The sequence below is a fragment of the Scyliorhinus canicula genome, chromosome 17 (genome assembly GCF_902713615.1).
Source record: "Scyliorhinus canicula chromosome 17, sScyCan1.1, whole genome shotgun sequence".
NCBI classification, from domain to species: domain Eukaryota; kingdom Metazoa; phylum Chordata; class Chondrichthyes; order Carcharhiniformes; family Scyliorhinidae; genus Scyliorhinus; species Scyliorhinus canicula.
The window spans coordinates 30,423,464-30,437,935 of NC_052162.1; the positions used below are offsets into that span (position 1 = coordinate 30,423,464).

General features: G+C 45.8%; 1 protein-coding gene across 6 annotated transcripts in view; it reads right to left on the reverse strand.

Moving 5' to 3' along the window:
- Nucleotides 1-8,058: 8,058 nt before the first annotated feature.
- Nucleotides 8,059-14,472, reverse strand: part of amot (angiomotin) — a 95,418-nt gene continuing 89,004 nt past the window's right edge. For all 6 annotated transcript variants that reach the window (XM_038774542.1, XM_038774548.1, XM_038774547.1 and 3 more), the window contains one exon: nt 8,059-9,917. In XM_038774542.1, coding sequence (XP_038630470.1) covers nt 9,820-9,917 — 98 coding nt within the window. In that variant the 3' untranslated portion in view covers nt 8,059-9,819. The remainder of the gene's footprint in view (nt 9,918-14,472) is intronic.

Sequence of the window (14,472 nt, forward strand, 5' to 3'; positions counted from 1 at the left end):
ATACATAGACACTGGCATCAGGTGAAGCATACAGGAGTGTAGTATTAATCAGGTCAGTCCATAAGAGGGTCGTTTGGGAGTCTGGTAACTGGAAAATTGGATCCAAACTTGCCTGAGTGACAGAGAGTGATGGTGGAAGGTTGTTTTTGTGACAGGAAGCCTACGTGCAATGGTGTTTTCTAAGTATATTAAGTGCATGAGGGTAACTAGGGTAAGTGTAGAGCCCATTCGGGACCAAAGTGGCAAACTGTGTGGAGCCAAAATACGTAGATGAGGTATTAAATGTGTATTTTGCATCTGTGTTCACTATGGAGAAAAATAGTGTAGGTATAGAAAGTAGGAAAGAGGAATGTGATATAATTGAAGAGATTAACTTTGAGAAGGAGGAAAAATTATTGGAAAAAAAATCTGAGGGACAGAATTAATTTTCACTCTGAGAGGCAAGGATTAATCAAGGAAAGTCAGCATGGTTTTGTAAGGGGAAGATCATGTCCAACAAGTTTGATTGAACTTTTTGAGATGACTGGGTGTGTAGATGAAGGCAGTGCAGTTGATGTAGTCTACATGGACTTCAGTAAGGCTTTTGATAAGGTCCCACAAGGGAGACCGATCAATAAATTCAGAGCCCATGGAATCCAGGACAATGTGGCAAATTGGATCCAAAATAGGCTTTGTGGCAGAGGGTGATGGTCAAAGGTTGTTTTTATTACTGGAAGCCTGTGTCCAGTACTCTACTGTGAGGTTCAGTACTGGATCACTTGCTGTTTGTGTACATTAATGATCTAGACGTGGATGTGGGGAGTATGATCAGTAAATTTGCAGATGACAAAAATTGGTGGTGTGGTAAATAGCAAGACGGAAAGCCTTAAATTACAAGACCAGATAGGCGGGCTGGTCAGAACAATGCCAAATGGAATTTAACCCATAAAATTATGCGGTGATGCATTTTGGGAGGACTAACAAGACGAGGAAACGCACTATGAACGGTAGGATGCTAGGAAGTACAGAGCACCAGAGGGACCTTGGGGTGATTGTCAAAATATCCCTCAAGGCAGCAAGACAGTTAGATAAGGTAGTCAAGAAGGCAAATGGGTAATTTACCTTTATTTGTCAAGGCATAGAATATAAGAGCAGGGAGGTTATAATAGAGCTGTATAAAATGCTGGTAAGGCCACCGCAAGAATACTGTGTGCAGTTCTGGTCGCCACATTATAGGAAGAATGTGATTGCACTAGAAAGGGTACAGAAGAGATTCACCAGGATGTTGTCTGGACTGGAGTATTTTGGCTAAGAAGAGAGGCATTTAGGCTGGAGTTGTTCTCCTTTGAGCAGAGAAGGCTGAGGGGGGACCTGATTAAGGTGCACAGTATTATTTATTTATAATTTTTTTCCAATTAAGGGGCAATTTCGTTTGGCCAATCCACATAGCCTGCATATCTTTGGGTTACGGGAGTGAGACCCACGGGGCAGAGGGAAAATGAGCAAACTTCACATGGACAGTGATCCAGGGTCGGGTCCTTGGCCCCGTGAGACAGCAGTTCTAACCATTGTACCACCGCGTCGCTCCAGTGTACAATATTATGAGGGACATCGATTGGGTAGATGGGAAGAAACTTTTCCCTTAGTAGAGGGCTCAATAACTAGGGGGCATAGGTTTAAGGGGCTGCAAATTAGAGGGGATTTGTGGAAAATCTTTTCACCCAGAGGGTAGTTGGAATCTGGAACTCATTGCCTGAAAGGGTGGTAGAGGCATTTACGAAGCGTTTAGTTGAGCATTTGAAATTCAATAGCGTACAAGGCTACAGACCAATTGCTGGAAAATGGGATTGGAATAGATCGGTGTTTGGTGGCTGACGCAGACACACCGTGTCAAATGGCCTCGTGCTGTGCTATAAACCCTGTAACAGAAAAGACCACCCAATGATTCGCAGAATTTGTGGAAATCCCATATGTTTTAAAACACACTTCTGAGCTGGAATTTAACAGTAAATAATTAGAAACAGTAAAATATTTAAAATTAGTATTTTTTAAACTGCACACCCAATAAACATTTTGTAACTTTGGCATTCGGATTATTTTTTTTTCCTCAAAGAAGTGAAAATAATCTTGGGTGGTCACGGGAAATGCCCGATAACAGTCATTTTACCCATCAGCCACCTTGCTTGTTCCATAAAGAGTTGAGCAGGAAATTGAGACAACTGGTTATTTAAAAAACAGTGTTCTGCGCCCATCATTCAGTATTAGAAATCTGCGGAACCAACATGGCCTGGAATCTCCGCTGCCTCCCATCGGTAGTGGAGTTCCCAATCCAGCATCGGGGAAAAACGGGTTCAGCGCCCAGTGCCGATCAGTTTCCAATGCTCTGGAATCCCCTGCTGGCATCGAGGTTCACGCTCCGCACCAGCGAGAGGATTTAAAGGGTCATTATGACCATTTACAGTCTATTAACGGGCTGGGCACTATGTTCACTGTGCCTTCTGGTTCATCCTGTCCTCTGAGCCAGGAATCCCGTGGGTGAGAATTGATGCAGATCTTGACGAGCATGGACCACGCAATAGGCCAGTTCCCTGGGTGCAATTCCCAATCCTTTGGCGAGGATTACGAGGGATTCCCTAGGGAATTCCCAGGAAATAAGGGAGTTGGTCCCGAAGTCCATCGGAGGGCCCCCCATCCCCACCAGACCTGCCTACCGGAGACCCCTAATTAAAGAGACACCCTAAATAAAGGGTCTTCCACAGAGACCCTTTAATTAAAGAATCACAACCCAGCCCAGAGAGAGAGAGACCCATGTCTGGAAGCCCTCCCAGAAGAGAAATCCATCTGGAAACTCCCCCTCCTCCCAGAAGAGAGACCCTGCCTAGAAGTCCTCCCCCAGAATAGAGACCCCTGTATGGAAGCCCTCCCCTTAAAGACCCATGGCTGGAAGCCCCCTCCAGAAGAAAGACCCGTGGCTGGAAGCTAGAGAGCAGTCTAGATAGAGGCAGCGGTGTCATTTCTGGAGGGGGGTCTCTTTAATTAGGGCATTTCTGGAGAGGTCTCTTCAATTAGAGGGTTTGTGGCGGGGTGTGGGAGAAATTGCTTTAATTAGAGGATCTCTTTAATTAGAGGATCTCTGGTGGGGACCTCTAGTGAACAAGGGCAGAGTTGGGTCACCGCCATACTGGGGTAGGGGGATGATGGCCCAGGAAATCCCACAACTGGGGTGTTGAATTGTTTGGGGTGGGGGGGAGCAGCCGGACCTCACTATCGGGCTTCCTTTTTAAAATGGCGGCCCAATAGCGGGATTCCCTAGGGAATCCCTCGCAATCCTCGCCAAAGGATTGGGAATTGCTCCCAGGGAATCCCTCGCAATACTCGTTAAATCATTGGGAATCACTCCAAGCGTGAGTGCAAATCAGGTGCAATGCAGCTCTACCGGGAGAGAATAGGGCTGGATTCTCCGTTTCTGCGACTAAGTGATGGTGCCAATGGAGAATCCGTGGGCGTTTATGACAGGAAAATCGGCACCACACCTGCACCGATTCCACTAGCAGTGAGGGGCGAGCTCCGGTGCCGCGTGGAGCACCATCGGATCCCATGAAAAACGGTTCGGGATTCACCAGGTCCATGATGGACACTCATTGGGCTGACAAGCTGCAGCCGCATATAAACACACACTCCCCACACACACGCTTATCAAAGCCAAAAAGGTGGGACAGGTTGTGCTGGAGCACCCATACAACTGGTGGGTCGGCTGGGGCCAGAGGGCACCCAGGGGTGCACCGATACAACCCAGGGCACCAGGTTTAAAGCAGGCTGTCAGCGGCATGCACAGCTGCATGGCTGGCTTGCCGACTGCGGTAATGGTGTTGCGTACCCATCCACCCCAACTCCACAGCCCATCTCCTGGCTCAACCCCCACTACTCCCCCCGGCCAGCGGCACGACTGTCGGCAAAGTATGGCAGCGTTGGACACTGTCTGTACGCCCTCTGCCTCGGCAGCCATCACGCCAGGTTCACGATTCCCAAGAGCACTCGTGGATTGCACCATCGGGAACTCACCCCATCTAAGGCAGAGACTCATGGGTGGGACCACTAATGATGATATGCGAACAGTGTTTAAAGTACGTGCGGCGTGCATCGCATTGACGCTGTTTTTGATGTGACGCAGCATCGCGATTTGATTTCAAACCGGCGTCTGCTGCAATTTTGCCGTGGGAAGCTATTCTCCACCCAATCGCACGCCCTATTTCGGCTCTGCTAGCGGAGAATCCCACCCATAGTCTCCCAAACGGAGAATCCTAGCCCACTAGATTTTAATCTTTACTGAGGGATTTAGGCAATAGCTGCTCACGGAACAACTGCATGGATTTTTGATGGCAACAGCAGAGGTCCTGCATCTGTGCTCCATTACTTTTTGATTTGATTTGATTTATTATTGTCACATGTATTAGTATATTTTGCTTTCAACATTAGATTCGTTTAAGCTGTTACACTGTTTACGTGGGTAGCATTATGCTGGAATGCAATTGGCAAGAAAGACAACACAGAGCCGATTCCGGTCCAATTTAGAAAACTTTTCTATTAAATATACAATAAACAATACAACTGAGAAAATACAAAATACAGTTGGTTTTAACTTAAGAGCAAAAAGCCAGCTTTAAATTTCTAACAATAGTTTGGGATTATATACAACAGAGTAAAAAATGATTTATTTTGTTTTTAAAAAAGGCACCATGTAGGAGATTTATTTTCTAATTGTTAAGTGCACAACATGAGCAATCAAATGCCTGCATATCAAAATCTTGAAGACAGGCACCATTACCATTCCTAGGTTTCAAATAATTCCTGCTTTCTCATTACAGTGAGGCTAATTCTGAAACTGGAAAAAAAAATCTTTTGAAATGCTATATACAGTCATGACTTGGTATTTTTAACTAGGTTATTCCCAAACTTGAACAAGATATTCCTAATTTTATGTGCAGGACAGAATGGTACAGTGCAATGTTCCAGGCTTTCGAGCCAGAGCCATTTAAATATATGTACATTATATACCTTTATCCCTCTAAGAAATGGTTTTGTGTCTCAAAATGTAGGTGAAGCAACAGTTACGGTCTTAAGCTTTGTTTGACAACTAGCATTTCCGGTGTGAATTACTCTCATTGATCCATTAATTTCTAGTCAATTCCATTTCCAACCTGTGCATCTAATTATTTTACACAACTGTGTTTCTTTAGTTTGGACAGCTCCGAAGAGCAGCCATATTCAGAATCGAGGTGTTAACTCTGTTTCTCTCTCCAGAGATGCCAGACCTGCTGATCCAGCATTTTCTGATCAAATAGTATCCCTACGGTGCAAGAGGCCATTCGGCCCATCGAGCCTGCACTGACCTCCAAAGCAGTGTTTTTCAAACTTTTTTTCTGGGGACCCATTTTTACCAACCAGCCAACCTTTGGGACCCGTGCCGGCCGATCTTCGGGACCCCCGCCGGCCTACATTCGTGACTCACCATTTTCTCTTTCCTTTAATGCGAGAGGTGAGCCTGCTTGGTCCTCATTTACTTGTTTGCTGCTGACAAAATGGAGGAATCGCAATCACGCCTAAAGCACATGACATCGATGTTCAGGGAGCGTGACCGGGTCTCTGCCTCCTTTCAGGCAGGAAGATAACAAAGAATTTAAGAAAAAATCTTCTCCTGCGTCTCAGATTGTGCAAATTCGTGTGCAACAGCCGCTGCAGCCAGTTTTCAACAATGCCAGCCGCGACCATATAAAAAAAGATATGGGCCCATGCACTTCTGGGTCAGAGGCCGTGCATGCGTAAAGCGGCGGCCTCCAGTGGTGCTCCATGACGGACTCGGACAGTGGAGCTAGACCCACAAAAGAGACCCCTCGATCGGCCGCGCACCCAACCCTCATCCCCCGCACAAACATTCCCTGGCCAACTATAAGCCCCCCCCCCCCCCCCCCCCCCCCCCACCCTGGCCTCTGACTGGCCCGCCCCTGACCAGGGCGACCACGGACTGAGTCCGCAGCCGCCACGTGAGCATCCCGACCGGCTGGAGCACATTGGTTCCACGCCATCGAGACATTGGCCGGTCGGGGCGAAGGATGTCGGAGTGGGCCTCTGGCAATGGCCCCAGGTGGGGAGTACACCGCTTTTCGGGGCCCGCATTATCAGAGAACCAGTGCCGGTCCTGATTTCTTGCGGGAACATAGATTCTCCGCCCCCCACGCCGGCCGCGGTTTTGGTGCGAGGGTGCGGAGAATCTGGCCCATTGAAAAAGACCAAACGCAGTCAGTTCTGCCAGTGATAAAAGCATTGCAGTATAAAGTCAGCAAAGGAAAAGAGTGTGAACAGAACACTCAAAGTTTTAAAGAATGAATGGATGGCTATATCAGAAAAAGGAAGCAAACCGGTAGGAAAATCTACATAAACGGCTCCAGTGAATCTGTTCTGCAACAATCCATGGAGGATGATCTTGCAACTGCAGTGTGTTCAAACACTCAAGCATACCTTTATCTTTGGTGAAACAATAACTGATGGCACTTGCATGGTATACATTAATGGCACTTCACAATGAGATCTCAGGGCGGTACAGTGGTTAGCACTGCTGCCTCATAGGGCCAAGGACCTGTGTTCGATCCCGTCCCCGGGTCACTGAACGTGTGGAGTTTGCACATTCTCCCTGAGACTGCATAGGTTTTACCCCCACAACCCAAAAAGATGTGCCGGTTAGGTGGATTGGCCTTGCTAAATTGCCCCTTAATTGGAAAAAAAGAATTGGGTACTCTTTTTTTTTACAAAGACTTACACTGAGATCTCCACTATTTTGCTTTCCTTTAGTTTGAATTGGCCTCTTAAAAAGCAAGCTCTTCACATAAATTGCACAACTTGCTGAACGCACCACTTATGGTTGAACTCTTCATATAGTCACCTTTTGCTGAACATAATTCCTTTCTACTAATTGGGCTCTGATAAGAGGGCTGCACCTTAATAGCAAAGAGGATGTCACTGTCTCACTGGACTAATCAGTGCAGTAGTTTTCATCAACTTGGCATCAGCAAAAAGTAAAAATTGGTGAGACTTGGCTATAAATATATATTGGATTAACCACAACTGATCAAGACTCCCTAACACACTGCATTAGAAATTTCCACTGCAGTTCCCTTATCATTGTCTAGATTCAATGCTCAGCATTGAACCAAGATCCAAGATAATTTTGTTTTATAATTATGTATATGTTATTCTATGGTCTTTTAAAAGACCATAACGTTAATGCGGGGTTATAGTATTTAGGGATACAACTGTTATATAGCAGCATTTCTGTTATATTCCAGGCATAACATTACTACTGAACCAGTCACTAACTTGTGTACTAAAAGATATCAAGTCACAACTGTAATATAAATTAGATAAATCTACGTTAAGTATAAAAACATTTCTTGCCAAACAGAAATATATTCAAAAATATTGAAAGTGAGAATGTAGCTGGGAAATGATTAATTAGTCAAAGCTAATTAATTCAATTTTACATAAAAAGAATGTAAGTTCACCCTCTAGCGATTTATTATGATCACAGCTAGTCTAGCAACAGTATTGGCAAGTAGAAGTGGTCCACATTTTCACATGAAACAAACAATTATGAAAGTCCACTTGAGTCTACTCTACACCCACACTTCACAGGCTTCTCTGGTCACCCAGCTCCAAACCAACTCTGGACCAGCATTCAGAGGACTGGACTCAGGACTCCTATCTGCTATTTCACCCAGTACACGGCGCTGAATGAGAGGAGATGACAGAGAACAACCTGAACAGGGGGGAGAAGATAAATTTATAATGGAGCAATTTGCGTCCTTGCAGTATTTTAATGGATCACAAATGGTGGGCATATGAAATTTTCCGGACCTGTTCACAAACCAAAAAATATCCAGTAGCTTAATTATTGTTTTTCTCCTTCCAAAATACTTTGAGCTTTACAATACCAAAGTGAAGTACAATGGCGATAGGTCTATCACTAATGGCAGTAATGATAATGAATGGCAGTGGTCGTACCAGACCCAAGTACTTTTTTTTTTCTGTAACACACTGGTAACAGCATTCAATAAAGATGTTCACAAGGCTTTGAACCATGCTGCTATTTTACTTTCCAGATTACCAAACTATCATAATACCTGAAAAATTCTGAAAATTTTGAATGCAGATCGATTATGCAAAGCACAAGGCTTCTTTATGACCTGGTTATACCTGCAGAACAAAAAATGCTCACCAAAACTATACTGCATGAACCAAATTCCACATATTCTGGGCTCAGATGGATTATGGACACCACAGAACATGCATACAAGTAAAATAAAGTCTGGTGTGTTTACAACAATTGGATTTTAACCAATAGATTGAAATGCACATGAACTACAGTCTGCCTAAAGCTACACGATAAATCAACGCTGGTCAAAATTTTCAGGATATCCGAAGGGTAACAGATTACCTGCAAACAGTGCGCAGGAGATATAGATCTGAACCTCATATTCCAAGGCACACTGTGAAATAGGGTTGCAGTGATACAAGTTTCTATTGGTCCCACAATTCACCTATTTAAATGGCAAATTGCTAAAGCAGAAAGACATTCTGAATGGACACAATTTTTTCTTTTTTTAATGAAGAGGGTTGTTACATAGCCTGGAACAATACTGGGTCTAAATGTGTTTTAACACCATCAGTTGTTTATACTGAAACTGGCCTATAATAACTATATGTGGGACATATTTCAGGTGCTCTTCCAAAACCCGAAACAGTTGCCTAAGTTGAGCAGGTTAACCTTGTTCAGGAAAGGAGTGGTGGAGATACGAGGGAACTTGACAATTAAGCTGGGTATCCATTTGCTTTGGAGGAGGAAAAAGAAAATATCAGCCAGGATTCATGTTCTTGAATATTATCCAGTGATGCAAGCCCAGAAAGCACCCATGCACAGATGCCAGAGGCCAAAAGAATTGGGCTCAGCTTTGTGTCCTCACTGTTGAATTGCTCTTCCAACGCTGTTCTGGCTCATTCTTTAAGAAGATATGCTTCGATGAGACGCTGGAAGACTGTCAGTGCCACAGAACCATATGGTCCACAGGAGACAATGCCGTTAGTCAGAAAATCAGAGGTGAAATCCTGGAACTATTAAATTTTGGACTGGGGCAGATGTTTAGTGATCATTTAAGAGTCGATGCACATGACCTCGGGAACCATAAAGGCATATTTGAACTTTGATAGGTAATTAACAACTTTATACACAATCCAGAGTGTTTGAAATATCCAAATTGTGTGTCTCAGTTTTTTGTATTGAACAAAAACAAGAGGAAACCTGTTTTTCTTGCCAGGATTTCATGATTTGGAGATTCGATCCGACTCTGGCCTCCACCTCAAAGGCTGTTTATTCCTCTTTAGTACAATGTTATTGATTGAAGAGTGACTTCTAATACATTACTGCTTGTGGTCTTTTCAATATACTGTTTTTTTTGTGTATATAATACTTCAATTTTAAACGGTAAATCTATTGACTTGAGTGGGAATGTATTGTACAAGGCAGTGCAGATATTTCCTGAAACAGTTCGTACTGATACTGGACTGTGAAGAGCCTATCTTTCCATTCATAAAGAATGTGATTGTAAAACATTTACATCCTTCAGTTCATTTTTGTGTTGCTTCCTGAAGTGCTCTAGCTTTATAAGCACTTCACCTGGAACAAACGAGGATCCACTTTGCATGTTTTTTCACAAAGGACGTCAAGATCATCAGGTTTCATCCTTCCAATTCGCTTTACTGCCTTCTCACTTTGTCCTGGGTGAGAGGAATTCAAATCAAAATCTCCACCATCTCGTTATCAGCAAGGTCCTGCCCAAATGGAGAAGGGGGGACTCTCCTGTCAAATGTATTGCTCAAAGGAAAACTGCCTGTATAAAAACAAAAAAAAACTGATTTGTTACTAAAATAAGTATTTACATCTTCAGTAACGTCAAGCAATCTTTAAGAGCAAGCTTCAAACAAATTCACTACATAGAACACTCATCCAATACGTAATTCAGATTAGAGATTCAGATGCGTTTCAAGGGCACTCAATTGCAATAAATTATCTCATTATTGTTATAGTTGTATTGGAATACTGTGTATAACTGTGGCACTTTTTTTTTTACATGATTACAGCAATATTAAGTCAGATTCAACAATGAGTCAACAGCAATTCAAAGTTAAAAGTAATAAAACTGAACTTGCACTCACTGGAGGAAATATTTTGGTCTTTATCATGCCATGAAAATATGCGACCTCAGAACTACAGCATAAATGTATTTGATTACAAAAAGGACTGAAGGTTAAAAGTATACAAACGTAAATGATCAAATGCTGTATCAAACGTTTTGTCAGTCCCAGGGCGATTGGCTGGGAGTTATAGGGGCTGGCAATACATTGGTGGAAGGCTTCGTTTTTTTTTGGGGGGGGGGGTGTGGAAGAAGAGGACGACCCCAACATAGAACATACAGTGCAGAAGGAGGCCATTCAGCCCATCGAGGTTGCACCAACCCATTTAAGCCCTCAATTCGACCCTATTCCCGTAACTCAATAACCCCATCTAACCTTTTTTGGTCACTGAGGGCAATATATAGAACATAGAACATAGACAGTACAGCACAGAACAGGCCCTTCGGCCCTCGATGTTGTGCCGAGCCATGATCACCCTACTCAAACCCACGTATTCACCCTATACCCGTAACCCAACAACCCCCCCCCCCCCCCCTAACCTTACTTTTTTGGACACTACGGGCAATTTATCATGGCCAATCCACCTAACCCGCACATCTTTGGACTGTGGGAGGAAACCGGAGCACCCGGAGGAAACCCACGCACACACGGGGAGGACGTGCAGACTCCGCACAGACAGTGACCCAGCCGGGAATCGAACCTGGGACCCTGGAGCTGTAAAGCATTTATGCTAACCACTATGCTACCGTGCTGCCCTTCATGTCATGGCCATATCATGGCCAATCCACCTAACCTGCACGTCTTTGGACTGTGGGAGAAAACCGGAGCACCCGGAGGAAACCCACGCAGACACAGAGAGAATGTGCAAACTCCGCACAGACAGTGACCCAGCGGGGAATCGAACCTGGGACCCTGGCGCTGTGAAGCCACAATGCTTTTCACTTGTGTTACCGTAGTGCCCTAAACATATTCATGTGTTCTTGGTATATTACCAGCAGTGGAAACCATGGCATTGTATCTGGCCAACAGCTGATTCAGCTACTTATCGGCCTTATGAAGGAACAATTCCTATTCATGCCAATGTTGGGAGAATATGCTGCTATGTGGGGAGACCACTAAGTTCCAGGAGGCAGCCCGCCTTTTGGCTTCTCTGTGGCCACAGAGCGCCCAACCTTGGGCAATGATCTTGACAACAGCCAATTAATTAACAGGTCACTGCTGACAAAATACTGCCACCATGGAGTTGGCTTTCACTTTTGGTTCTAAAACAAGTTCCAAGAAAAGTCAATCCTGTGGTTCCAGCCTTTTTGAAACTCTGCAAATGTAATCAGTGGAATGCAACCAGTCCGATCTATATAACATATATTAGAGTGCTTGACAGACATCCTGTATTTTTGCTGTTCGTATTTGGTGGGGGGAGAGTCATCTTAAACATTCAGAGGAGAAAATTCCATTTCATCTCCAAAATGAAAGTAAGTTTTAAAGTGGTTGCTTAGCATTTATCAACAGCAGCCTCGGAAAGCTGGAGTAATTACTGTCTGCCACTGCTACTGATTGAAAGTTATAAAATAAACTAGTTTTGTTTTTTAAACTTGAAGAATTTTATGCTCATCTTGAGGAGTACCTGTGCTGACAAACATGGACTGTTTAGTCAACTAGTTAACTGCACCAACCATTCACAGGTCAGATATGGCACAAGTTACAGCCTTACAGTAGGCAAAGAAAACTTGAGACACGATTCATCGGAAAAAAGTTTGGTTTTGGGCATGTTTGGGGGGGTGTTTCTCCGCGGCTGCATTGGCGAGATCGCGGCCTGTATTCAATGGCTCGAAATACCAAAACTGAGACCCACGTGAATCTTCCAATTCCTGGTTCCCTCGTGTCTGATTCGCCTGGCTCCTTCCTCAGCTGCCCACCGTTGCTGCTTTTATGTGCTCCCTCACCACTCCTAGTCAACACACAAGCGTTGCAGCGGGCAGACCTGATACTCGCTTTGGTGATGCCAACCTGACCAAACATCTCGACGTGGTGAATGAGAGGCAAGACACCCAGTTCCCTCAAAAGAGCAGGGTCAGCAATACCTCCTGGGAGAGCAGTGGCAGCTACAATAAGTGTGGGCAGCTCGACTGGTACTGCTATCCAATGTCGGAAGAAGACAAACGACCTCCACCGAGCTGTCGGGAGAAGTTACCATTTCTCTCCTGGCATCAGTCCGGCCTGCCACCCCTCAAATTCCCCAACGCCACCCTCCTCTGCCTCAATCGACTGGCTGGCACCGCTCACCCTCCACACTTCCGATCTCCAAGCTTGTCCCTCAGAACCCTTTGGCACCCACCAGCACAACCCCTTTATGTCCAGGTGCAATACCCACACATGCCACCTGCTGTAGACGCTTCTGTCCTATCAAGCAGCAAGATCGGCCTACGCCACAGAGGTGAGGATACACTGCCCCTTCACCCAGATGACGTGTCTCAAGCAAGTTGTTGATGCCCCACAAAATGGACCTTTCCCTTTCACTGACCAAATGTCCATTGTCTTGCAGGATCACCGTCTGATGAGGGAGAGCCATCCGGAGTCATACCCCCCTCACCATCCAAGAGAACATCTTGGAGGAGAGTTCAGAGGGAAACACCAGCGATGTGTCACAGCTATCACCTGCACCTTCCATCAACGCAGAGACACACACCTCGGTGGCTTTAGTAGGCTTTGGGGGGGGGGGGGGGACTATCTGGTGAGCACCACAGAGTTGGTGATGCACATCAAAGAGAGGAAGGAACCTCCAGGTCAGAGGTCTGCTGGATCCTAGGACATAACTGGATCCCAGCCAGATGCCGATCCTCTGGACAAGGTTCTTACTGAGCAGATACAGATGATAGCCCAGAGCGGTGACATTCAGGAGGGGTGTCAGTGGCAATCCATTGATTGGAGGAGTCCCACAGTCTTCAGACACAGGTGTTGGCTCAGTCTGTGTCAACCATGGCTGAGGGCCTCGACATCATGTCTCGGTTGATGAGGAACGTGCCCCAGACGTGGGTGCACATTTCGAAAGCCCTCCATAGCATGGCCCAGTCACTGAGGAGCATTGTAGTGGTACAGACAATGGGGAGTCTCCAGGAGTGGAAGAGCCAAATGACTCAGTTGCTTCTGGAGCTCACTCCGCCTGCCCATGGAGTCACCCAGTGCCCCACAGGCATCCTCAGAGGAGGAAACACTGGAGCCCAACCCAGGGCCTGCCACCAAGAAGATTACAGCAGTCTCCAGTTCTACTGAAACCTCCTCCTCCTGACACTGGCAGGGCAGCGGGTAGATCAGGTTGGCACGAAGACGCCTGTGACGTCAGTAACTCGGCCGGGGTCCTCTAGCTCCAGGCCCGCCTGAGGGCATCCGCCAAGTGCATCAAAGCCACAGGGTCCAGAAAGCAGCAGCCCACCTCTGATGTGCATCCTGGGGACACATCTAGACATAGTGCTAGAACACGGATGATCAAGACGAGTGAGGAACGCTGAGTGGGCACTGGTGAGGTCACTGTCTGTAGCTAGGGGGAATGGAAATTTGTCAGATTAAAATGTTCCTCAACAAAGTCACACCGCATAAATCTGAAGCCTCTGTCACATCAATTTTCACAGCAGGCCTGCCTGCAACCACCACCCCACCTGCTAACAGTGCCAACAGAGGCCCATCACTCAGGAGTGATGTTACACAGACCCTTGGAAAGGGGAACAGGGCGGTTGAGGAAGGGACGGTATGGTTGGGGGAGGGGTGGATACAGTCTCATCCAATGAGAATCTTGAGGCGATGAGCACCTCTCTGGTCCTCTCGGCATGCCAGACCCTTGTCATAGCCTGTCCTCCATCCTCTGGCTCCTCCTTGGGGTCATCCCAGAGTACTTAAGGAAGTGGCCCGAGAAAGAGTACATCCATTGGTGGTCATTTTCCAAAATTCATTGGACTCTGGAATGGTTCCTACAGATTGGAGGATAGCGAATGTAACTATTCAAAAAGAAAGGTAGAGAAAAGACAGGGAACGAGAGACCAGTGAGCCTAACGTCGGTACTAGAGAAGTTGCTGGACTTCATGATCATAAAGAATGACGGAGTAGGCTCAAAGGGTCAAATGGCCGCCTCCTGCTTCTATTTTCTATGTCCTTCAATCCCTCCGGGACTTCCACCTCCTTCTCATCTTCCTCAGACACGGCCGCATGTCCCATTCTCTCTCTCCCCCCCCCCCCCCCTCTCCCTTGTTCAAACATTCA